This window comes from Gambusia affinis, linkage group LG09 (assembly GCF_019740435.1).
Source record: "Gambusia affinis linkage group LG09, SWU_Gaff_1.0, whole genome shotgun sequence".
NCBI lineage: Eukaryota > Metazoa > Chordata > Actinopteri > Cyprinodontiformes > Poeciliidae > Gambusia > Gambusia affinis.
Window position 1 is genome coordinate 29,968,833 of NC_057876.1, and position 19,988 is coordinate 29,988,820.

General features: G+C 45.8%; 1 protein-coding gene across 4 annotated transcripts; it reads left to right on the plus strand.

Moving 5' to 3' along the window:
• The first annotated feature begins 726 nt into the window (after positions 1–726).
• On the plus strand, positions 727–19,956 carry slc44a1b (solute carrier family 44 member 1b). Of its 4 annotated transcripts, none has more exons than XM_044126621.1 (16): positions 727–863; positions 6,604–6,693; positions 8,516–8,658; positions 11,302–11,438; positions 11,689–11,782; positions 11,856–12,025; positions 12,109–12,198; positions 12,269–12,429; positions 12,509–12,695; positions 13,621–13,789; positions 13,858–14,014; positions 14,095–14,178; positions 14,250–14,387; positions 14,671–14,907; positions 16,091–16,189; positions 17,043–19,956. In XM_044126621.1, the coding sequence occupies exons 1-16, from the start codon at positions 807–809 to the stop codon at positions 17,064–17,066; spliced, it is 2,037 nt and encodes a 678-aa protein (XP_043982556.1). In that variant the 5' UTR covers positions 727–806; the 3' UTR covers positions 17,067–19,956. The 4 variants fall into 4 exon arrangements, with proteins under 4 accessions (XP_043982556.1, XP_043982554.1, XP_043982555.1 ...); XM_044126622.1 differs by lacking the exon at positions 727–863 and adding an exon at positions 5,148–6,279; XM_044126619.1 differs by having other exon boundaries at positions 16,091–19,956.
• The last annotated feature ends 32 nt before the right edge of the window (positions 19,957–19,988 follow it).

Consider the following 19,988-nt stretch of genomic DNA (forward strand, 5'->3'; position numbering starts at 1 on the left):
TAGAGTTCCGCCCCTCCCAGTCTGCTGCGGCTCTGATTGGTCGTCATCTGGTCGCGCTGCCATCATCAGTCAATAGCAAACGGGATCAATGTTGCTCTTAAAACTTATTTCTTGATTGAGAAGTTTTTAAAAGTTTCATTTTTCAGCGTTTCAGTTTTTGAATCGCAATCGCTGCTTACAGAAATATTGGATGTAATTTCTCTCCACAGAAATGGATCAGAACAAGTTGATCTCCCAGTGGTTTATCTGGACTACAACATTCAGAAGGCTTTGCTGCTCCTACGCAAAACTTCAACTCACACAGGAAACCAAAGCGCCACCTTGTGGTCTGTCAGGCAAAAGTGTCTGAGTGAAGACACTGTCCTCAAATGCGGAGGAGGAGCGTGACAAGATGGCGACCGGATCTCAAGTCTCCATCTGTCCCTCACGTCTCCATCTGACCCTCACGTCTCCATCTGTCCCTCAGTATGAGGTATTCAGGTTTGCCACAACCAGCAGGAGGCACTGCTTCACTCAAAGTGTGGGATTTCTGTCAGGCTTCTAGCGTTCATTTGCCACACACACACACACACACACACACACACACGCACACACGCACACACACACACATATACACACATATAAACACACACACAAACACACCCAGTGTTCAGCCTGGTACAACAGTCAACAACTAAACAAAAGCTCTGTTGTGAATCAGACCCACATCACTGTTGTTCTCAGTCTGACAGCAGCACCAGGAATCACGGCCACCAGAACTATTGGGTCCATCAGAGCCACCAGAACCATCCAAACCTGGATCCAGCATGGATTCGAAGCGGATCTCTTCTGCCTCTCAGCAGCAGGTCCGACTCAGGCAAAAGGTGAAGTATTGAGGACAGATCTCTATTTACCTGTTGCTATGTGGGTCTGCTTACTGCTGGTTCTATTGGGTTCTGTAGAGTTCTGTTGGGTTCTGTAGAGTTCTGTTGGGTTCTGCAGAGGGAATCAGTTCCTCTACTGAGTTTGAAGTCTGAAGGTTTAGCAGAAGCATAGAAGCTGGTTCTGCCAGAACAGGAGTCGGATCAGATAAATAGTTCTGGGCAGACCCAGTCCAGGGAAACTCCTGATCCAATCTAAGCTGAATCAACCCGGTCCTCCGTTATTCTTGAGATTTCTGATTTCTCAGATAACTGTTGGAGTTTTCTCTAGAACTTTGTCTGAAACAATCCACCAACCGATGGACCAACTGACCAGTTGACCAAGCAACCGACCAGAACCGCCATTTAGTGGATCATAACTGTGCCATAAAGTACAGTTATAAAGCAGTTATGATGTGTTACAGTAAAGCTGGCTTAAAGTTAAAAATGTATTTAACAGTTTGTTTACACCTCTCTTAGACATAATTCATTGTTACTTTACAATAAATAGTTTATAGCTAAACTAGTTTAGAATTTACCTAAAATGAACCTGAAGTTATTTTTAGATTTATCCTAGAGTTAGCTTTAGCTTAAATTAGCACACAGCTAGCTTACGTTTGTTTAAAATCAGACTAGTTATTGAATGTTAGCTCAAAGTTAAGATGTAAGTTTAAGGGTCGTTGTGTAGTGTAGCAAGCGCTACACATGGTGACGCTACAGCCCTCCATGGAGCCGTCGAGGGTTTGATTCCCACCTTCAGACCTTTGCTGCCCATTTCCTGTCTGGTAGCTATAAATAAAGGCTGCTAGAGCCAAAAAGGTTTAAGTTCAAAGTTGTTTTACTGGTTTTTTTAAAGTTATATCAAGGACAGAGACTGACAGAATTTTTTTTTTTTTAAATCTGTAGGTGTAAGCTAACTGCAAGCTAGTTTACATTCAGCTTAAATATAGCTTACAGCTTGCTGTAAGCTGGTTTACAGTTAGTTGATAGTCTTTGAAATAAATTAAAATTAGCTTGAAGATAGAGTAATTAGCTTTAAGTTAGATTAAAATCAACTTAGACATAGTTTACAGTAATTCTTCTTTATTGGTTTTGGTTCTGAATTACTTGGTGGAGCAGTCCGGTCTGTGGTTAAGATCTGATTTGAAGGTAACAAGCTGAAGTTGGTCCAATCTTCAACGTTTCTCCTGAGATGTAAAATCAGTAGATTAGTTTCCTTTACACAGTTAGCTATCAAGATGTGTATGATTTATCCTGAGTTCAGTGAATGCCTCACAGCAGCTGATGTTTGTGTTAAATTATCTCTCTGAGGTTCTCCTTCCAGCTGCTTCAAACCCTGTCCTCAGTCACTGCTGTGTGTGTGTGTGTGTGTGTGTGTGTGTGTGTGCGTGTGTGTGTGTGTGTGTGTGTGTGTGTGTGTGTACAGTGTGTGGTGCCTGGTGGAGGCCATGAACAGTGAGCACTGTGTTGATTAAGAAGTGAAACAAAGACGTGACTTCTTTAAACGCTGCAGCAGTTCTCAGAGTCACTCAAAGCTGCATCTCTGGATCCTGTTGTGTGTTCTGGGCCCGGCAGGTTGGCCCGGTTCTTCTGCGGCAGAACCAGGTGGGATCAGGCCCCAGTGGTCTGTGTGTCTAAATGTGATCTGAAGGTCATTTAGTATCTCATCAAAACATTTCACATGCAGACAGAAGAACCTGGCTCAGATGTTCCCAGGAGCTGGCTTCTTAAAAAAGTAACGTTAGACAATGAAAGATTAAACATGGCCGCCATGGTCTTTAAGGAAACTTTATTGTCACACAAAATTTGCCAATTACTATCACTGCTGAATATGTATGCAATGAAGACATAACTTAAAATATAATAACCATATTAATCGATACTGTTTTGATTTTTCAAAATGGCCGTCAAGGTTGTTATGGAAAATAAATTTCTGCAGTAAAAACACAAATGGGTAAATGTGTTTGTTGTGAAATCATAGCCTTCAGATTTTGAATTATAAAAATCTTATGTATTTTCTTGCTTGTTTTCTGTTGGACATTTTTCAAAATGGTTGTAATTAAGAAGCTGATGCTAACCAAAAAGTTAGCTTCACTGACCATGAATCTCTAAACAAGGACATGAGCAGAAGCTAATGCTAACCATTACGAGTGTCGATCATTTCCACCTCCATCCTGTTGAGAACTGGAGTGAAAATCTGTCAACAATTTTTTTTTCTTTTGAAAATGTTCTAAGTAAATGTTTACTTGGAACATTTTAAAATCATGGCATTTTACAGTTATACAGAAATTTTTTCTTTTCCTTTTAAAAACCCCAATTCTTCAGTTCAAACTAAAAGAAGTTAAGAACAAGGTTATAAAAACACAAAATCTCTGGGTTTTAAAAGTTGGACAGGACCGGGGTGACTCCTTAACAAGTCCGGATCCGTCCCGTTCTTCCAAACAGCGCTGGGGCTCAGAGGGGAAACCTGCCCTGAAGCTCCTTCTCTCCTGCCTCACCCGGAGAGCCAGGCCGCCGCTGCGTGGACCTCTGTTCGTGGGTAACAGGTGTTATGCCGAGAAACGCATGCCTGCCGAGAATTGCATCCCCTGTCGCGGGAGCGCGCATCGCTCTAAACTCTCGCATTTTAATGAGGAAACGGACTGAAATATGACCGAAGACGAAACTTTTAAAGATATTCCTAACAATATCACGTTTCTTAACCATGTTAGCCTTAAAACGGTGGGTTTTATATCGCAGATTAATTTAAATAAATACGGTTTTTACACATTTATTGAGACAAATGAGTGGAACGTTTTTCAGTCAGTGTGAAGAAAACGCTCTCCGCATTTGGTTTGAAATTTCCCGATTTTTCTTTTAACATCATATTAGCTTAAAGTATTACAAAACAGAAACCCTTTATGTAAAACATTTTATATCATGCTTAACTGTCTAGTCTATTAATGCAGAGGGGATGCATTTTAATCACTGAGCCTGCCAATATTTGTATCCCCTGTCTACTGTTGATATGAAACGTATAGCAGTTGCACAGAGAATAAGTGTCATTACGTAGAAAAGGTGAAGTCCCTCTTAACTCTTCATTTCTTCAAGTTATCAGAGGGATGCATTTTTTGACATATCAAATTATTAGCTTGCCAATATATATAGACCTTATATATTTTCTACAAATATAATTCTACTGACAGAAAACGTATACCAGCAGTTCATAAAACAAGTGTTATTATATAGAAAAAGTAATTTCACTCAGCTCTTTATTTCTCCATGTAAGCAGGGGATGCATGTACAGCAAAGCCTATTATTAGCCTGCCAAAATATGCATGGCCTCTCCATGTTCTTCAAATATTATCCTATTAGTATAAAACTCATACCAGTGATTCATAGAACATCTCTGATTATGTAGAAAAGATGAAATCCCTCTCTAATTCTTTATTTCTTCATTTTGGCAGGGGAGGCATTTTTTGGCAACCTCCATATTGCCTGAACAACGGAGATAATAAAACGATGGTTAGTTAAAATCTTGCTCTCTTCCTCTTCCAGTTTAAAATGTTCTTAAAATTTCTGTATAAAAGCGTATGCCGGTGGCAGGTTAAAAGCTACAGGGGTTCTAAAATCACTTTTTATCAGTTTGAGTTTTCTTAAATAGGAACCTAGCCAGAATCTGTTCACTGAGTTTGTTTTTGGATTGGTGGAAATGTTCAAAGCTTGTTTTAGGTGAATGCTTGTGTAGTGGCTGCCTAAAAACAAGAACAGGTCTGGGATTCCTTTTCCTCCTTTTTCCTTTGGTCTCTTCATGATGTCCCTTCTCAATCGTTCCCATTTGGAGCCCCAAAGGAAATAAAAAATAGCCCGTTGCAGCTCTAAAATCACTCTCCTAGGAGGAATAAAAACAGAACTGGTTAGTAAAAACACTGGTAAAATCACTGCTTTGACTATTAAGATCTTGCCTTCTAGCCTTTGCGCTCTTAGTTCCCACAATCCCAATCGTTGATTCACCCTCTTGATTTTTTCTGCCCAATTTTCTCTCCTTCCCCATTCTTGTCAAAGTTTACACCCAGTATTTTTAGTTCTTGTGTTACCTGAAACTGCAGTCCTGTCTTTTCACTATTTTTTCATGGTCTGTAAAATTGTGAAAATCAGTCAACAATCAGTTTTAAAACCAACAACAAGACATAAAACTAAACGGTAGAAAACCAAACTGGACTCAAGAGGCAGATCCATGTGACACTTCCATCTCACTCATGGTCCCAAAGGGGAAACAAAAACCATGGCGCTAAGCATCCTGGGAAAACAATAGAAAGGCCACTCTCACTAATTGCTACATTATTACTTTAAAGTTTATTCAAGTTATTAAAATGAGAAACATTTTATGACAACAATTAGTTTAAAATGGCGTCTTGAAAAAATGACTGTGATGCTGGGAAATATTAATCAATCAAGTTTATTTTGAGACAGCTGAGAAACCAGAGACAAATATTACATGTTGATCAGAGCCACCATCAACATCATCAATACATGTCAGACATATTGATCAATGTTCTATTTATGACCAGCTGGGTTTAGTCTGGGTTTAAAGGAACTCAGGGTTTTGGCTGTTTTCCAGTTTTCTGGAAGTTTCTTCCAGATTTGTGGTGCATAGAAGTTGAATGCTGCTTCTCCATGAACAATTAAAGATCAGGAAAACAAAGAGCCTGAGGGATGAGCAAGAACATGTTTATACTTATATCTATACTTGAATCATGTTTACATGTGATCTATGCTGATCTATCAGGATATTTATGATCAGAGACAGAACCGGTCTCCTCTGCCAGAGGCTCAGGTGTTAATCTGAACAGGTTTCATTTCTGGTGGGTTTGAAGGAAGCTGGGACAGTGTGGACAGGTGGACACAGGTGGACCGGTGGGTCCTGCAGGGTCCATAGGGTTCGGGTAGTCGGTTCTCTTTGACCGTCAGAAAGGAACCAGGAGGTTCTGGACTCCACCGGTTCGACGAAAAGAGCGCCACCATGCAGTTACTGTCCGCTCAGTGGTCACAGCAGGTACTGCAGCTGCAGCGCCGCTCCTCACGGCCGCTCACTGCGCACGCGCAATGAGATGACTGGCCGCTGCACCTGTCAGTCCACCAGGATGTGTGGCGGACAAATCCTCGGCCGTTAATCCAAGCTCGGTTCGGTCATCAGAGGAGGCTCCCACCGTGGCATGCTGAGCGGACCGGAGCGCTCCGTCTGACCGTCCGGACCCAGCCTCCCCCGGGGCCGCCCGCCTCCTCACTCCGCCTGCAGAGCCTCAGACCCCTGCTGCTGCAGAGCTGAGGCTGCGTGAAGCTCCGTGAAGCTCCGGGCGCGTCCATCCTGACTGCAATGGGATGCTGCGGGAGCGCGGAGGTAAGCAGGCCCGGTCCGGTCCGGTCCGGTTCGGTCCGGTCCGGTGTGTGTTCTACTTTGTGGGCTGACACTGTAACGGGATGGAGGCTGGTTCAGGAGCAGAAAGGCCCGATCCGAGCTGGGATTACGGCCAGCAACTCCTTAATCCAATTACAGCATCTCGGTTACCGAGGCGTTACCGGGCCGCTGCTGGTCAACAACAGGCCCAACCGAACCCCCGCAGGGTTCGGGTTAATGGAGGAACCGAGCTGGCTGGGCCCGGCCCGGCCCGGTTCCACAGGCCCCGCTCAGCGCTCACTGTGACCGTGGTTGTGTCTGTTTCAGCGGACAAAGAGAGAATGGAGACCGCTGGAGGACCGGAGCTGCACCGACCTGCCCTGGTTCCTGCTCTTCACCATCTTCTGCGTCGGCATGGTAACCACAGACAGACCATAATACCACCGATTGAATACAGCCGCGATCAGTACAGTTACTGTAATACCGCTGTGATCCAGATCCATACAGAGAACTGTAGCAGGGCCGTGCAGAGACCTTTGGAGGGGCAGGGGCTCAACGTTAAAAACGGGGCAAAACAACAACAACACAGCAACAGCCCATAATAATCAATAATCTGATTGATCCGACTGTATCACTGCCTTCATGAGGGGAAATGCAAAGCAGATCTAGTTTATATTTTCCCCAACAGTAGAAAGTTTCTGTTTCTGCTGCTGAACTGATCTGAGACTGAAGCTGTTAAACAGACCAGAGGAGAGAAGGTCAAAGGTCAGGAAGTGATGAAATAAGCTAATTTGCTGCCGTTTTACTAATGAAGCCCTAATAATATCTATTTAACCTCTAGAACAACCTGCAGACTGATTTATAGATCATAAAGATCAAAGGGGTTAAAACTATAGAATAGTTTGATGTTAAACCTCTGAGATCTGGAATTATTGATCGGTCGATGTACCGCATCTTCTATCAGGTTGTCTGATATAAAGACTATCTGTCAGTGGACCGACCCAGACCGCCTGTAGCGAACCGAACCGGGCTTTTAGCAGAATGATGAAGTTAAAGTCAGACGTTTTCTCTGAAACATTTCTGTGTTTAGCAGTGAGGCGGGTTTTTCCTGCTATTGCAAGGACGATTATGAAAATATAAATAGAAACAGTTTTTCCAACATCAACATCAGAGCTACGTTTTTATTCACAAACCAGTTTATAGAAAATATTCTTGCCCATAATTTGATAGTTAGAGGAACAGAACCTCCTCATGGACCCGCAGTCTGAACAACATGGAGTCTTTATCAGACTGAAGGCAGCCAAATTATTATATTTAGCTAAATATTATTGCTGAGCGACACAAACAGGTCTCCTGACGTACAGATTCAAAATAAAAATAAAAAAAATAATTATTTGAAAAAAAAAAAAAAAAACTCAAAAAGTGCACCAGGGGCATGAAGGATATAAAGGGCAGGGGCTCAAGCCCCCTTTACCCCCCCTCTGCATGTGCCTGTACTGTAGTACTCTAAATACTTCTGCAGTACTGCAGCTTTCCTATAACATGATTGTAATAATCCAGTGGTACTATAACTACTATAAAACTACTTTAATACATGAGCATTAGGTGTGTACAGTGTGTTGATAATTCAGGGTGTGGCACCACATTTACCTGCTCACATGGAGGAAGTTCTTCAGGTGGATCTGTGGGTAGAAATGAGTGACACCTTCAGGTGTATTTCTATGAAACCAGCTTCATTCTGCAGGATGAAGTATTTCTGTCTCCGTCCCTCCTGGACTGACCCTGTTGATCCAAATCCATCTCAGTTTTTGTCACCAGCAGATTCTTTATCTGAATGTCAACATCAGGTGACCCCCAAACATCTTCCTGACCCGTCCTTCATGGGCAGGACTGATGCTGCATTCAGGGACAGCAGAGAGCGCAGGTTTTGGCAGATAAGGTTTTTAACACCTGAACCAGAATCTGTATTTACGACATTCATTCCCCACAGTGGAACTGAAGGTCCAATCTGTCATGGAGATGCAGTCAGCTACACACCACAACAGAACTTTACAGCATCTAGATGGTTTCTGATTGGCTCCCAGCTCCTCCACTGAGCTCTGATTGGCTGGAGGTTTGACCTAGATGATTCCAGTCAGTGTTGATGTTTGGTTGGGGTTCAGATCCATCAAATAGAGTGATGGAGTAATCTGACGAGGTTCTGCTAAAGTTCTGATGAAATTCTGATGGTATTCTGCAGGGCAGCATCTGTGGCTTCACCATCGCCACTGGCGGCGCCGCTCGCCTCGTCTTCGGCTACGACAGCTACGGCAACACCTGCGGCCGGCGTAACGAACGGATCGAAGGCGTGCAGCTAAGCGGGCTGGACCACACCGACAGGAAGTGAGTGTTCACTGAGCAGAACCAGGAGTTCTGGATGGTCCGAGATGCCATCGCTTCTGTTATGATCCAACGCTCTGCTCAGCTCCCTGAAGGTCCAACCAGACTTTGACTAGACCAAACAGTCACCCCTCCACCATCATGCTTCACAACTACTAAGCGGTTCTGATCTGCTGAGTCTGGTTCTGTCCATCCTGGTTCTGTTCCATTACTCCTAATCCTAACCTCGGTCTGGCGGCCATCTTGTTTCTAAACAAGAGGTTTTCTCTTTCAACCCTTCCAAGCTGCCATCTTGGTTCAGGGTCACAACCTTTGACCTATTACCTGAGGTCTGTAGAATCTGAGCTGGAACTCTGGGGTTTCTGATCATTCCTTTGACCTCTGACCTTGATGTCTGAGATGTTTTCCAGTGAGCAGAACTTCCTGCAGAGTTTCATTGTTCCTCAGTATTGTGTAATGTTACAGTACTACTGCAGTAATACTACAATGATACTACAGTAATACTACAATGATACTACAGTAATACAGTTGCAGTGCTATCCACCTTGTTCCGAGCCCCCATGAGACTTTGCGTGATTTAGGGGCGCGACTTCCGCTGCAAATCGTAACCACCATTTTTTACATGTTAGCAATTTGCTAACCGGCTTTCTTCAGAGCTTTTAGGCTGTAAAATATGTGGGAACTCCAGCTATCACAGCTTAAATGTAACAATATTGTTTTACCGCTACCTACAGATAATGCAGGGAGGGATGGAGACTTGAAGAAATGGCCGCAAATAACCCGCACTAGCATATTTAGCTACTTCACTGACTCAGTTGTTTTGTTGTTCACACAATGAAACGAGCACATAAAGCATTTTGGGTTCTCTGTTCAAGTTTAGAAGTTTTAGCCAAATTCTTTTTGTTTCCTTATCTGTCGGTGGTCGATGGAAACTACGGCAGGACACACCTGCTGCTGCCACAAACTAAACTTGATCTGATTATTAAAGCACAGAAACAGTTACCAGAGCTACACAAGGGCATCTTACAGCACTTTCCAATGACAAGTTGCTCTCTAACTGGTTAATGTGTGATTCTGGTTCTGGTTCGGTTCTGGTCCAGTGGGGAGATTCTCTGCCGTCATTTCTCCGCTGATTTGCAGCGACACTCGGCAACGGAGAACCTCGAGGTTCTGGTTCTGATGGACTAAATAATCCCAGATATTTTATTTTGTCTTATAAAAAAACTCGGATCATGAACTTTATTTTTTAAATTCAGATGAAAAATCAAATTCTCATCCCACCAAGCTAATATTATGAAGTTCTGGTATTTTATACTGTCGGCACAAACCTGCAGCTCAGATCTCTGACCAGCTTCTCTCTTTATTACTGTCAGCTCTCCAGAGAAAGGAGCTGCTAGCAGCAACGTTAATTCACGTTACAAAACGTAACGTTGTGTTGCTGTCGCTCTGTGATTAAACTCACAGTTCGGATCCTCTGAACTGAGCAGCTCTCTGACAGCAGACGGTGTCCATAAACAAGTTTTACTAAATATTCGACTATAACTGAAAAGACAGATATAACTTCTATCATGAACAGAAATTAGCAAAAAACCTACAAATTACAGTGAGTACTGCTACTTCTGGTGGGCGCCGGAAGTAAGACCCATAATCGTTTCCCCAGTTTCCCCAGTTTCTCCAGTTTGCCTCCCAGGAATATGGGGGATAGTGTTAGTGTAGTGACTGACTATGTAATCTGGTTCTGTAAGGCTACATAGTAATAAAGTAGTACTACAGTATTACAATGTTGCTGTAGTATTACTGCAGTAGTATAACCGTAATACTGTGATATTACTGTAGTATTACCACAGTATTTCTGTGATACTGTAGTCCTACTTCAGCTTTGTGACAGTAGCTTCAGTGTTGTGGCTCCTTCTGGCACTTGAACACACGGTGCATTCAAGGTCCTGTGGGAGAGTTTTATGCTGACAGATGGTGAAAGCTGTGACTCATCAGCAGAGCTGCTTATACACACGCACACACACACACATTTGCGTGGCTATCTTTGTGGGGAATTTCCATTGACTTCCATTTATTTCTACATCCTAACCGTTATCCTTATCCCAACCAAAACTCAATTCACGCCTTAGTCCTAAATCTGACCCCAGACCCAAAAACAGCGTTTCCCCTTATGGGACTCAAGCTTCGGTCCCACAAGGAGCAGTGGGTCCCCACAACGTATTACAAACAGACACACACACACACACACACACACACGCACACACACACACACACACACACACACACACACACACACACACACACACACACACACACAGAGTCTATTTTTACCTGCAGCTCCACCTGCAGGAGGCCGATCAGCTCAGGCCGACTTCCTGAGATGTTCAGGATGATGGATCTGTTGGACAGACACATCAGGACTGGAAGGACATCTGAGGTCCAGTTCTGGACCGGGTCACCCTGGTTCTGTCTGGTTCTGATTATCCCACTCAGTTTTCCATTTCTTTCAATTTCTTTGTCTCTTTCTTTCCATGTCCCATTTGTCCCACGTCCACATTCTACTGGTTCTGTTGGTTCTGGTCCAACTGGTCAGAGAGGGTCACCTGTAGGGTGGTGCGTTCTCACCTGACTCTCTGCTGCCCCCTGCAGGTTCGTCTTCTTCCTGGACCCCTGCAACATCGACATTGTTCAGAGGAAAATCAAGTCTATGGCTCTGTGTGTGTCCTTGTGCCCCCCTGAGGAGCTGAAGACCCATCAGGACCTGAAGAGGTTCGCCATGACCAATGGTGAGCAAACCATGGCTACGCCCACCTGACTACGCCCACCTGGCTACGCCCACCTGGCTACGCCCACCTGGGCCTCGCCTTAAGCTGCAGCAGCTTGCTGTTCTGCAGGAACTGATCCTGGCTCATGAGCCGCAGCGTTTCTGCCCTCAGTGCTCGAGCTCTGCTAACTGAGGGGAGATGATGATGAAGATGAAGATGATAATAATGATGATGAAGGCAATGAAGATGAGCTCGTCCTCCATGTTTGCAGGTTCAGAGCTCTGCTCCTATGAGTTGCCGGCTCATCGTTACCCGGCGCTACCGGAGCGATTCTCCAGGTGTCCCAAGCTTCCCGTCCCCCGCAGGTAGGTGCCGCTTTCCGCCATCTGCCCCTGATCTCTAACCTCTGACCCTTGACCTCTGACCTATGTGTCCCAGCAAGCCGCTGCCACTCTTCAACCGCTGCACGCCGGTGGACATGTCATGCTACGCCAGGTTTGCTGAGGCGGTGGTGACCTTCGTGGGCGACAGCAGCGTCCTGCATCGCCTCATCGCCGGCGTTGCTGCCAGCAAAGAGATCATCATTGGACTCTGTGTCCTCGCCTTAGGTAAGCACCAGTGGCCGGGATGTCACTTCCTCCTTGCTGTGACATCAGTTCCTGTAGCCCGACCGCTGCGTCCTGTTTTCCAGCGCTGTCCATGGTCCTCATGGTGATCATCCGCTACATCTCGGCTGTGCTGGTCTGGATCCTTACCTCGCTGGTGGTGCTGGGCTCCCTGGGTGAGGGCACTTCCTTTTTCTGTGGGACAGGCGAGGTCACTTCCTGTGTGACGCTGTGTTTGTGTCTCAGCGGGTACCAGCGTCCTCTGGTGGCTCTACATCGACCACCGGCTGTACGCCAACGACACGTCCTCCAAGGACCCCAAAGAGGCCAAACAGGAGGCACCGGAGGGGCAGCGTGACGGCGGACAGGCACTGCTGGTCTACGCCGCCGCTGCCACCATCTTCACTGTATGTACCGAACCAGAACTAGAAAATGCAGAGCCGGTGCTGCAGCTCTGAATGTCTGTGTGTGTGTGTGTGTGTACAGATCATCCTGCTGCTGCTGATGCTCTTCATGCGGAAGCGCGTGGCGCTCACCATCGCTCTGTTCCACGTCGCAGGAAAAGTCTTCATCCACCTGCCGCTGCTCACCCTGCAGCCCTTCATCACCTTCCTCGCCCTGCTCCTCTTCTGGGTCTACTGGATCCTGGTGCTGCTCTTCCTGGGAACCACCGGTTGGTCCGCACACACCTACGCACACAAACACTTCATTTCTTTAGCCTAACCCTAAATTTTCCCTAAACCTTGAATTTATAGTTAATCCTATCCTTACACTTAAGTCACACCTTAGTTACTGACCTAAATCACACAGGATGTTTTCCTTTGGTGGTTCTTGAGAAAATGTCCTCACAACCACTGATGTCCTCACAGTGTTGGTCATCAGTAGAAAGTTCTCACAACGATAGCTAAACAAGTATACATACTGAACAAGTTTATATTACATTCATGGCAATAAATTTTCTACATATATTAATAGAATACAGTAGAATAGAAAAATGGACATGAAGAAAAAACACAAAGAGCCAAGCTAGCCGTGTGTCCATCAATGTTTTTTTAATGCACATATTAAAGTTTCATTAACTCTCACTTTCATAAAAATGTTTTTATGCTCGCTTGGGGGGATGTAGCCTTTATTCTGAAAGAGTTAATTCGCTAAAGGGGAGATAGAAACGTTTTCTGAAAAACTGCTGACATAGCTAACCACTATATAGTAAAATACATTAAGACATACACCTGCTCCATGCTAGCTAGCTAGCTTAACTTCATGTTTATTCCAGTCATGTGCAGCGCCCATCTGATGAAGTTACAGTGGTAGACTGAAATTGATTACTCCAAACCAGTATGTGGAAACACGCCTAATTTGTATTGAGATTTTTCTTCCTTTTTTGTGGCATTTTAAATGTTAAAATGTGCATAACATTTGTATTTAAAAATGGCTACATATTACAATAATGAAATCTGAGCGATTTGGGTCGTATTTACCCGCTGTGTGAACTTAGACTCCGCCCCCTGCCTTCCTGCTGATTCTCAGAGAGATCAGCATGGCCGACCCCTGCTTGCCAGAACAGCTGCTAAACGGTTTGTTGTGGTGCTGTGCAGGGAACCCGGAGCAGAACGAGGAGACGGGCTTGACGGAGTTCCGGCTGACGGGCTCACTGCAGTACCTCACCTGGTACCACGCCGTGGGTCTGGTCTGGATCAGCGAGTTCATCCTGGCCTGCCAGCAGATGACCGTGGCTGGCGCCGTTGTCACCTACTATTTCACCAGGTGAGTGTGGCGGCTCGGCTCGCCTGCAAGTCCGGATCCAAATATCAATCAGAACCTTTTGTCCGTAGGGATAAGAACCGGCTGCCGGTGACGCCTATCCTGTCGTCGGTTCTGAGGCTGGTCCGGTACCACCTAGGAACCGTTGCTAAGGGGTCCTTCATCATCACGCTAGTGAAGATCCCCCGCCTCGTCCTGATGTACGTCCACAACCAGCTGAAAGGACGGGTACGCACTCCACTTCGCCGCCACCCGGTTCTGGTTGAACTCAGCGGGTTGCCATGGTAACTGTGTCCTGTTGTCTCCAGGAGAATGTGTGCGCCCGCTGCCTGCTGAAGTCCTGCATCTGCTGCCTGTGGTGTTTGGAGAAGTGCCTCAACTACCTGAACCAGGTAACGGACCAACCAGCCCCCGAACGCAGGTTCTGGCAACGCCACCCTCACCGCCGTTGTTTGTTTCCCAGAATGCATACGCAGCCACTGCCATCAACAGCACCAGTTTCTGCACGTCAGCCCGGGACGCCTTCGTCATCCTGGTAGAGAACGCGCTGCGGGTCGCCACCATCAACGCTGTGGGAGACTTCGTGCTCTTCCTGGGGAAGGTGAGGCGTTTGGTCCGAACCGGTCAGAAGCATATCCTGGAGGGTCAGGATCCCGCATGTTTCAGTTCTCTCCCTGTAGGAAGTAAAACCTCCTCTGCAGGTCAATGTTCTTCTAATAGCTATCATTTGATCCAGCTGCGTTAAACCAGGGATCAAACTAAAACATGCAGGATGCCGGCCCTCCACCACCCACTTTGCTCACCACCGTCTTAGAGAGACATGGTGTCCACACAAAGCTGTTGTCACGACAACAGCTTTGCTTCAGGATGTCATGTCTCCTCAGGTCCTGATCATGACCTGCACGGCATTCGCCGGCGTCCTGCTCCTCAACTACCAGCGGGACTACGCCGAGTGGCTGCTGCCTCTCATCATCGTCTGCCTCTTCTCCTTTCTGGTGGCCCACTGCTTCCTGTCCATCTTCGAGATCGTGGTGGACGTCCTGTTCCTGTGCTTTGCCATCGACACCAAGTACAATGATGGCACCCCTGGGAAGGAGTTCTTCATGGACAAAGCTCTGATGGTGAGCTTAGCCACATCTAGCTAAGCTCCCACTTGATAGAAGAAAACACGGCATTTTAGAAATGGTTTGGGGATATTTCATTTAACTTAGTGGCTCCAAAGAGAAAGAAAAAACCCATAACACCCAAACTTACTGGGCTGTCATTGACCAAAACACTCAATGGGCTGAGGTTTTAATAGGCTGAACTCCATGGTTAGCTTTAAGCTACCACATACTCAGCCTGCTCTGTTCTGAACTGATATTTATATCAGTATATAAAAATACAAAAAATCCCATAAAATAATTATCTTCAGCTATTTGTACTGCCCAGCCATCAGAACTCCGGTGGCTTAGAGAAATGCCGCTAGCTAACCAGTGTCTAGAACCAGGAGTTAGCTCCTTGGCTAGCAGCTGCAGTGGGTTTGGCTAGCAGCTTGCAGGCTCTGAGTCTGCAGCTCCATGTCAGGCTAGTGTTAGCATCCAGCTGTGGTAAAAGCTGCATTTCTCAGCGCTGGTTGGTAGCGTTTGGCTGGCGGTCTGCTGTTGGGGAACCTGCAACCACAAGGTTCTTTCTGCAGATACTCTGAATAAACCTGGATTCAGGTTTATTCCTTCATCCAATCAAATTGTACTAAGTGTGACATCACAGAGTGTCCTTCCTGTCCCTTCAGTGCATTGTGGGACCAGTAGTAGTCAGAACAATTTATACTCAGAACAAGTCACTGAACCAGAACATCAAGAGATCAAACAACAAAGGCTTCTTTGACATCCGCACTCCCATTGTTTTCCAACAATTTCTAATTATAACTTAATTAAAAAGTTTTATTTTATTTTTTTAATTAAAAGAATTTGATCTGTGCACCTCAGATCAGAATTTATAGCTAATTTACAATCTCCAGTTTTCTGTTTTCTTGCTTGAGCAGCTGCTCTGTCACACAATTGTAAATGTTAAAGGAAAAAAATATTTTTTTAAATGTGAATAGAGTTGATATTTCAACTCATATAAGATGCTAAGTGAATCTAAGTGAATCTAAGTGAATCTTAGCATATAAGATTTGCTGTTTTTATCCAATCAGGAACTGTAGGTCTGATCAGGTTTGATTCAGGTTTTATGTTTTGAGGTTCCTACTTGGTCCTGTAAATGTTTGCTTGTTGCCCCACCCCCACGGTGACCACACCTGCCTCTTATGTCTCCACCCTGCAGGAGTTTGTGGAGAGCAGTCGGCGGCTGGAGCGTGCGGGCGGACGTGGGCGGAGCCGGGTGAAAGAGGCGGCGTCTGAGGGGGCGGAGATGAAGCCCATGGTGAGTGATCGCGGTGCCGGAGGGGGCGTGGCCAGGCAGAACAGCTCATCCATATTGGGGGCGGGGCCACACTGGGGCGAGGGCGGGGAGTGGGAGGAGCTTCAGGAGTTCCAGGTGTATTGCCTGCTGGTGGGGGTGCTGGTGGACTGGGTGCTGGCGGAGCAGAGCGACCTGGTCCTCTGCCTCAGCGAAGACGTCGTCCTCTTCCTCTGTGTCTGTCTGCCCACCTCCACCCTCTTCCTGGTTGTCAGCCTGCTGCACGCGCCAAGCCCCGCCCCCTTTGTCGAGTCCACCTCCAAGTCAGCCGCCATCACCGCCGCGTGCTAACAGCAGACTAACTTTGGATGAACACTAGTGCATGTTTCACCTCCATCATCATCATCATCGTCGCGCTGCTGCTTGAATTATTTGTTTTCTTCTTTTTTACTTTTGTACTTTTTTATGGAGAATATTTTTATAAAAATCTTCCAGCAGCTCTGTGTTTGCGTCTCTGTTCCGCCTCGATTTGGTCGCCATGTTGTTTTTAACCAGACCAGGACTCAGCAGGCAGAACTCCTGAGGTCACTTCCTGTTACTGGGAGCTGCTGACCTCCTGTAAAAAACGTAAGACATGAATCGGAAACCAAGTCACTCACCTGAGTTCAGAAATGAAATCTAATGCAAACCACAACCAGAACCACCTTTAAATTGACTTTTAATATTTTAATACATACATAAAATCACTGGAAACTTGTTGCCTGCTGGGTCCTCCAGGAATCGACACATAACGAGCTGAGAGTTAACGAGCTATCCAGCTGATTAGCTTGTTCAGCTGCAGACAGGAAGTTAACCATCTCCACGTTTCCTGTTTCAGGCTCCAGGGACGAGTTCGGCTTGACCAAACTGGGACTTGTTGCAAAGACATTCCAGAAGTTTATTTTTAGTGTAACATGTTTACTATGGTTTCACTCCAGGGAAAACGACGATATTTTAATACGGAACTGGAAACAACGTAACAACGTAACCAAGCACTTTATCTGGAAGCGGCTGATGCATTTTTTTGTAGTGATGTCCGTTTTTATAAAACTCAGATCCTAACGCCGTCCGGACTCTTCACTAACCTCTCTGCGCTGTGGGCGGAGCCGGCCCACATGGAAGGGGCGGGGCCTGCGGACAGGTGGTGCAGCAGCCGATTATGCCCTCAGAGAGTGGAGTCGGGGCTGCTGCGGGCTGTCGCCATGGAAACCACATCCAGCGGCGGGGCGGGGTGAGGTTAATATGACCGGCGAGGACGCCGTCGCTTCGCCACGGTGGGCGGAGCTTCCTGCAGCCGCGGCGGCAGCAATAACACCGGAACCACCAGTCTTCCTGCTTCTCTTCACCCGCTGCCCGACCTGACCCGACCCGGTTCCATTTCTGGACCGGAGGGCCCGACCCAGTTCTGGACTCGCCCAGTGCGACCCGATTCTGGTTCCGTTAGACGTTGTCAGATCGTTTGTAGCGGCGGTTTGTAACGGCCTGAATCTTTTTCAGAAATACGTTGACCTTCGACCCGAGTCCTAGCGCCCAGCTGGATCGGCCTCTTACTGGGAGCAAACCAGTCCACCAGACGGAACTCAGAGCGGTTCTGGCGCCGGCTCTTTGGACCTTTACTCTATCAGAGGCGCTCCGAGTCGGTCCGGTTCCCTCTGGAGGCGGAGGCCTTAGAGGCCTTTTCCCATCATGCACCTCAGCGGGGAGCCTGCAGGGGGAGCCGCTGAGCCGCTAATTGCACTAAAGATGGATTTCCTGCAGCGCCGGACGGACGGAGTTCGTAGATCAGATTCACCTGAACGCATCGTGACCGCTGTTGCTGGGCAGATTCGCTTCAGGAGCTGAACAGTTTCACTCCAACACCAACAGGAGCGGGTCGGTACCGAAAGGTTTCTTCCCTGAAGGAGAACCACGCAGAGGCCAGCGTCATTTCAAAATAAAACAGGAAGTTATCATGACAGGGTTTCTACACTTTCGGTTTCTATACAATAAACGTCAGAAAAATATTTGAGTTTCTACACTTTTATCTAAAATATAATAAAAATAAATATTTAATATTTAGGTTTTAGTGACCTTGGTTTTTACTGTTCTAATCTGGACCAGCGGTTCTGATCCGAGTCGGCTATAGATGCCAGATAATCTGTTAAATTTGCTCTTCTATTAATAAAACATTTCCAACATAAAACCCTGATTCCCTTCCTGGTCTGAGGAGCCGCTAATAAAACCAACATGGAAACATTTTGAAACGGAAAGCAGGAGGAACCCAGTCATGATCAGAACATCAGGGTTCAGGAAGGTTCTGATCCAAAACCCAGAAAACAGGCCACCAAACGTTTCTGTTGGAGGAAAACTCTTCAGCCTCCATCCGACCAATCACAGCACAGGCTCCGCCCACTGAAGACGAGCGAGGCTCAGAGAGGTTCCGGTTCCGGAACTGGAGTCAAACATCCTTAGAACAAACTGTCTTGCCTGGAAACCATCCGAACGGAACCGGACCGACCAGCTCCAGGTGTGCTGATGGGTCCGGATTGGTTCGGATCACCTGGACCTGACCGGCAGCCTGGAGTCCAGGTGCAGCTTCCGGTTTCTGTTCGGAGTTCCGGACCCGAGCGTCTCCGCGCCTCGCCGCCATTTTTTATCAGACTGTTTGTAGCTGAAGCACGTCCTGCAGCCAGTTGCCCCACAATCAGGTTGCCATTTGTGAAGTTGCTGCAAAAAATGAACAGCAATGATTTGGTGTGTTCAGCCTGTGATAGAGAACTTGTCGGTTTCACCACGTCATTCATAGTTTGTTGGTTGATTCTTCATTGTTTTTCACCAAATATTGATTCATTATCACTTGAATTGTTTTCTGAACCAGCAGGATGTTGATCCAGAGGAAAAGAATCGATGATGAAAAACTAAAATAACAACTTAGGCAACAAAAACCCAGCTTTTATTTTGATATGTCACTTCCTCTTAGTGGGAAGCCAATTTGGACATCAACTAATATTTCTCTATGAGCAAAATAAACAGGAATAAAATGATAAACTGATGACAGAAAATAAGTAATCAGAAGCTAAACAGCATCATGTAAAATGGATTTTTTGAGCTTTGAATCTTGTTTGATCCATCTTCAGAAACTTGCCTTAATTCTTTCATGACTGTTTGAGAAATACGTTAATCTCCATGGCAACCATTGGACCCAGCCCCGCCTTCGAGGGGCAGCTCCTCCTCTGAGCTGCAGTTTCACTCAGCTCTAAATTTAGCTAGCTAGCTAAGTATTTAGCATGCTAACCAAATATTTAGCTTCAGCTAGATGGCAAGATAAATATTCAAGTTGAAAGTTAAATATTTAGCTTGTGAATTAAATATTAAATATGAATCTGACATCTATAAAAACAGGAACATGATGAAAATATGACTGAAAAATGAACAGCGTTGTTTTTATTATGACAAGACGAAGCAAATTATTGCTGTTAATTTTCTTACTGTAACTTTACAAACAGCACTCTAAGCCCAGCAGCCTGGTTGCTCGGCAGCAGCAGCCTGGTTGCTCAGCAGCAGCAACCTGGTTGCTCAGCAGCAGCAGCCTGGTTGCTCAGCAGCAGCAACCTGGTTGCTCAGCAGCAGCAGCCTGGTTGCAGGTTGACTCCAGGTGTGATTATTTTTCTGGTTTGTAACTGAAGAACTTTTGCTTTTGTTTCTCTGTTGGTTTTTATATCATTTCTTATGTCTTTTTGTTTTATAAGAAAATAATTAAAAGCAGAATTTCAGACGGTTTTTGGTCTTTGTTCAGAAACACGCC

Coding starts and splice junctions, on each gene's coding strand:
- slc44a1b (XM_044126619.1), top strand. CDS start 807: ATGGATTCGAAGCGGATCTCTTCTGCCTCTCAGCAGCAGGTCCGACTC. Junction 12,430..12,508: donor CCGCTGCCACCATCTTCACT/GTATGTACCGAA, acceptor GTGTGTGTACAG/ATCATCCTGCTGCTGCTGAT. Junction 14,179..14,249: donor GCCTCAACTACCTGAACCAG/GTAACGGACCAA, acceptor TTTGTTTCCCAG/AATGCATACGCAGCCACTGC.